At 36.2% G+C, this 6180-nt stretch overlaps 1 protein-coding gene across 1 annotated transcript; it reads left to right on the forward strand.

Moving 5' to 3' along the window:
* Window positions 1–388: 388 nt before the first annotated feature.
* Window positions 389–5245, forward strand: LOC104529926 (membrane protein MLC1-like; the record flags this gene model as incomplete). Its single annotated transcript, XM_010174371.1, has 4 exons — window positions 389–445; window positions 1556–1678; window positions 3097–3264; window positions 4672–5245. Coding segments are annotated over 4 exons (423 nt in total), but the record flags the coding sequence as incomplete, so codon positions are not given.
* Between the last annotated feature and the right edge of the window lie 935 nt (window positions 5246–6180).

The following is a 6180-nucleotide window of genomic DNA, read 5'->3' on the forward strand; positions in this document are numbered from 1 at the left end:
AGCATAGTTTCTGGGAGTATCTGCTCCATGGTCTTCCTTCAGCATGAAGTGGGAAAAGATCATAAAAAGTTTTTCAGCGTTCAGAATTCATGAAGTTCAGTAGGGTTCATTAGGTTTTTATGTAGAAGCGTCAAGTTTTGGGGATAATAGTGTTTCAGTATGTGTAGGTTTAATACATGATACTCTTTAAATGTGAGTTAAATTAAGATGAGTTTTATCTCCATTTGACTAATAGATTCCTAATACTGTCATAACAAGTCTATACAATTTTACCTTTTCAGGAAATGTAGGATGTGATCTGTGACAACTCTGAATCACTGTAACTCGATTATAATTTGTGTAATTTTCAAGTATGTAAATATTTATTTTGTTATGCTTTTTTGTTTAGTGCTTTCCAAGTGCTATTGCAAGTCATGTAGCTGCTGAACATCCAAGTAAATGTCTGGTAAGTGTGTAAAATTCTTAGATTTTACCATTAGAGTGGAATAATGCTAAGAAAGCCTGCCTGTGGTAGAGGGCAATACTCATATTTGCTTGTTTTTAGTTACTTCTACAAAATGTGACAGAAATATGTAGCACAGGTGTAAGCTGATATTCCTGAAAAAAAATCCAATAGGTCCTTTGGAGAATTAATTCCACCAATTCTAGAAGAGAATTCAAAGAACTATTTGTTGGTTTTTTTTGTACTGGTTCCTTGGAAATGGGTATTGCTATGGGAGAGCAACATACTTCATGTGGTCTGGCCAGAACTGCTTTCGTGCTCCTGAGCTGAGGTCTTTTCTGTTCTGTTCTCCTTTCATTATGAACTGTGGTTTCTGAAAAAAGAAAATTAGGTGTGCAAGGCTGCTTTGGACCTAGAATGTATTCTAAACAAGTTCCTTATCTGCATGACAAGCAACAGGGACTGAGAATATTCAATAGAGTGCATTTATTCTTTGACTATCCCAGATATGTAGTTAAGCCTCCTTAAAACATTGTGATAGTTTCACTGGACTAGCCCTTGGCTAGCAGCCAACACAGCCATTCTAAGTTACAGTCATGCAACCATATTTTAAGTCAGTAACGATGCATGACCACAACTGAAGTCACAATTTGATCCTATAGGATGATATTTGAATGAAAACTCAGTTATTATTGTATTGAAATAAATTTGCCTTGAAGCACTCAAATTTATTTGTGTAGTGGTGGTAAGCCTGCAATATCTGCTGTTAATTCTCATTATTTCATAGAAACAGAAGAATAAATTATACTTCTATACTAGCTTTCTAAATTGGGTATTGCTTCCTCTATCTACATATGAAGGGCACTTTTGAAATCAAACAAAAACCCCATCATCCATGTTAAATGGGAAACAAATTACAAAGCAGCAGTGTTTTGGCTAGGAAAATTAATTTATTCAGAGCTTGCTTCTGTATCTCTGCAGTGTGGATGGCTCTTTATTTGTCTCATATGTGTAATCGTACACACTTTTGTTATACTTGCTTTAAGGAGATATAGCTCACAAACCAAAATGTTAACTTGTTTTTATTCTTATTTAACATTTATTATTTTTTAGGTTGAGGTCCTGATTGCCATTAGCAGTGTTACCTCTCCTTTGTTGTTCACAGCTTCTGCATACTTATCCTTCAGTATCATGCAAGTTGTTGACATCTTTAAAAGTTATCCACCTGCTGTTAAAGTATGTATTTGTATGCAATTGAAAAATTAACATCTACATATTACAGTAGCAACACAAGAATGAATTAGGAAGTATAAGAAGACAAGGTACTGCATTATACAGATTGGATAAAATGATATAGAAATTACTCTTATTTGAGTAATGATATAATTTTAAGTATGTTGAATCTGTTGCTGTCCTGGAATTATGGCACGTTATTCTAAAGAATCAGTAAAAATAGTATGTAATATGCTGGACTCCTTGAGATTTTTATAAATTTGTAGTATATAAATAAAAGATTCTAGGTTTACTTGAGGAATGTATTTTTTCTGTTTCTTAGGATGTCTACCAACAGGTGGCATGTTGGGATTGTAAGCTTACACCTGGATTCATTCAAAGCCTGGATTGGGGCAGAGAAGAAAAAAAAGTTTGCAAATCTTAGAGCATTTCAGTATGAACTGTTACCAGTGCATTGCTGAGGAGTTTCCTAGGGCTTTACTGTCAGATTGTTTAGCAATCCATGACGATGTTAAAAGAACTGTTCATGGGTATTAAAATAGTGTCAGTAAGTCTTGACTCTTAGTGCCCATTAGTCCTTAAGCAGTCTTGTAATTTTAGAAGGAGAGGGAAAATATTTATTAAACTGAGATCTTACATACTGGAAAACCAGCTTTTTTTGAGTATGTGATCCTGTTCTGATATTGGAGGAGTATAGTGTGTTGTTGGACCTCGGGAAGTGGCCACAGCTTACACACTCTCTTTAAGGAGCTTCTCCTGTCACACATGTTGGAGACAGAAGACTGGGCTGTCTGGACAGTTGGTGTGACCCTGCAGAGCATTTGTTGCGTTCTTGTGCTACTCTGTGTCTGGATGCAGCAAGAGTGGGCTGCTCTGCAAAGGAGGGTGAACAATGGAGAGGAAAGTGACAGCAAGGCAGGCAAGGACAGTGACCTCATTGGCAAGGGATGCTGTCCTGCAGTACCCAAACAAAGAAGAACAAAGCAGGTCTGGCTGTGGTAACCAGGTTCAGCCAATAGTTCAGTGATTGCCAGACAAGTCCATAGTGGTGAAGCAGATCCAAGGTCAGCCAGGAACTCAAGCCAGCAGGGCAAGGTCAGAGCCAGGCATAGCTGCAGCATTGCTCAGGTCAGAACCAGCAGGGAGGCTCTATATTTTAGAGAGTAGTTTCCTCAATTCTGTTCTGTTTCTAGAGGAAAAGATCATTTGGCAAATCAATGTTTTGTTAAAAAAATTATTGATCTGGTGTACTTTGAGCAAACTCAGGTGCTCAAATTTTAATTAAAGCTTCATGCTGAAATAAACTGTAAATTATAATTTGAGTTAAAAAGTGAAATCTTGATACAAATCTCAAGGACTGAGAGTGGCAGAAAATATTTTATTCAGGTAGTTAACAACATATTTTATGTCTCTATTTTCAGCAATCTTACGATGTACTCCTGTTGCTTCTGATGTTGATGCTACTAATTCAGGCATGCCTTACTATTGGAACTGTAATACAGTGTGTAAATTACAAGGCAAAAATGAAACTACAGGATTCGTCATGGACAGCATCACAGGTTAAAAAACAGGAGTACAGAACAACAGAGGTATGTATTTATACCCATCATAAAATTTTAAAATCTGTATTGAAAAGGATATTTTTTTGTAATGTTTTATGTTACTTAATACAGATTACAATTAAAAGCTGCTCTGTAAAGCTATAAAGATATTAATGCACTGGTGAATTTTGTAATAAAGACATAATATTTTGATAGTTAAATGGTAACTGTGGCATGACAGGCTCAGTATCTGTAAACCTGTGACAAGTCCTGATAAGAGAGAAAAAGCTGTAAGCTTGCTCACTGTACTAAGATAGAATGAGTGTCCTACTCCACAGGATACAGATCCATAATTGCTATTTATATGTCAGAATGATGTTACAGAAAAGATGTGGGCCTTGCATGATCGTGTTCTGATAATGAGATAGCCATCTTTAAGAAAGGAATGGATTTAACCCTTTCAGTGTGAACAGAAGTTTTGGGCTGTGGAATGAACATACTTGATGTACCTTTCCAAGGCCTGGTGTGGGGGTTGAATTTATTAAGCTGAGTTCTTTAAGCCCCGCTAGCTCAGTCGGTTAGGACAGTAGTTAGGACATGGAGAGACCTGGAATTCCAAGCACCCTCCCATGCATTCCTGGGGAATTCCTAAACCAGGAATGGGAAGAGTGAAGAACCTGAAGCGTAGGAACAACAATGGCCAAGCTAAGTGGGTGGCTACTTGTACTAGACAATATAAGTAGTGTGCAGAGGAAGGTGCCTGGAATTCCAGGTCTCTCCATGTCCTAACTACACTGGTGATAAAGATCAGAATTGGAGCATAGGTCATGGCATGGCTAAACAGATCTTTTCCAGGAATTATTTACATAAGTATGCCTAGTTTGTGAGTCACTGAGAAACTGGGTGCAAGTTAAATGCTAAAAGGAGCGCTTTGTCTGGAAAAGCAACACCTTTTTACTTCCCTTCTAGTATTTAAACACATGACCGATGTTACAGGTGAAGTTGTAGGTCCCTTTGGCTTCTCAGAAGTCTGTGTTCTTAGGCAAGACCTTAGTTTGCTTGCATGTGTGTAGATAAATCTTGCATCAGTTGCACTGTAGGGGGCTACTTCTGCCTTTGGGTTCAGAGATTTAGATGCTAGAGCTTTCAGTCACATTTTTGCAAAAATCTTGAAAAAATGTACTAACTTGTTTAAAATAGGAACTTGGCCAAGTTTCTTTGGCCTAATGTCTCAAGTGTTATACAATTTACACTCAATTTTATATCATAAATGTATACTATACAATATACAAAACTATACAATTTACAATGTGTAGAATATTTTAATAACTCAGACTGTAACTATTTGTGTTTACATTCTCCTAGTTTCTCTCAGATATTTATTTGCTTGAACTTCAGTTTTTAGCCAAAGCATTGTTTCATGTTTCCATTTATCTGAAATTTGTTTGCTTGTAGGTTTCCAATAATACCTTAAAGGATTTTGACAAAGACAAAGCCTGGAAAGCAGTTGTGGTGCAGATGGCTCAGTAGTTTGGATTCTGCAAATGCAGCCAATACAGTACTATCCAATACAGTAAATCAACTGTTTGAATTAAGGCTTAAAAACTTTTAAGTTTATAAGCAGCAATATAGTTACAGCAGTAGGAGCCAAGGAATAACACAGTAAATAATGTGCCTTTCTAATAACTTTGAAATATATTGATAATATTTTTAACACATCTGTCTTTTCTATTGGTATCTGTATTCTGGTGTTGCTTTAGAAGATACTTAGAAAAAGGTAATGAGTCACACAGATTTATGCTGATGGCAAAGTAAAATATGACAATATGTAGTAGGCTTCGTATATTTGCAAGAGATTGTTGTAACTGCAGTTATGCAGTCAGTGTAACTGATAAATGCTTTTGTAAAGTTATGAGTACAAGTCATAATTGATATTTTTGCTTATACTTCATTTTTGTAGGAGTTGTGAAATTGTTTTGCATCTCATTGCTTTTATATAAATAAAAGTCTTTATTATGTAGAAACTCAAGAATGTGGGTTGACATTCTAATTGGAAAGGTGAAAACAGAATGTTCTTTCCCATTAAGCTTCCATTTCTGGACTCTTAAATGGGGAAGGGGCTTTTTCTGAGTGGCCAGACACAAAATCTACTAGCAAAAGCAAAAGAATAACAAGAAACAGAAGCAATCATCCAAATAATGTGAGATACTACTGATATGAAGAGAGTTTTTTCACATTTATTTATTTTCCTAATTATCTTTAAAACTTACAGAACCTAGATGCCCTTAAACAAGGGGTATTCCCCATACAGATTGGCTTTTCTTCCTAGATGAATTATGTGTATGATTGTGTGGATTTCAAACATTATAAGAATTTCCATGTTAATAGGCTTTTTGGTGTAACTAGGGAGATAGCTGCTGAGAAGGTGGTGGGTTTTTTTGATGTTTTTCTGGTTTTATTATTGGTTTTTGAAAGGTTCTAGAGGTTCATTCCTTTTTAATCTGAAATAACCCATATCATTTGTTCAGAGCGTGCTGAACAGCTTGCCTCTTTGCTTTTGGGGAGGGGAAATAGAGAGAAAGGTATGTCCCTTCAGGTATGCTAGCATGTTTTCTTTTTGTTTTGGGAAAGCTGGTAATTATGGCATTTTAATACAGAGAAAATACTCTTTTCAAGTTTAGAGCAGTGCTTCTTGAGAGCATGTATAAGCAACCTCTCTGTTCACCTAAAATAGTGTACGTTTTTGATCCAGACTAATACATCAACAACCAGAAGATAGAGCTGCTGTTTCCTTAAATACTGCCAAGTCTCATTACCTCTACTGGTGGTATTTGTGTGAGCATTTTCTCAACAAGGCAGATAAGTAATAACATATCTGTTTTTTACAAGGCAAATGAGCTAATCTAACTCAATGCTGAAAGAAGTTGTCTCCTCTGGCCTCTTCCCTTGTGCTAGCTGTGGCTG

Source organism: Antrostomus carolinensis, unplaced genomic scaffold, assembly GCF_000700745.2.
Source record: "Antrostomus carolinensis isolate BGI_N321 unplaced genomic scaffold, ASM70074v2 scaffold9768, whole genome shotgun sequence".
In the NCBI taxonomy this organism is placed as follows: Eukaryota; Metazoa; Chordata; class Aves; order Caprimulgiformes; family Caprimulgidae; genus Antrostomus; species Antrostomus carolinensis.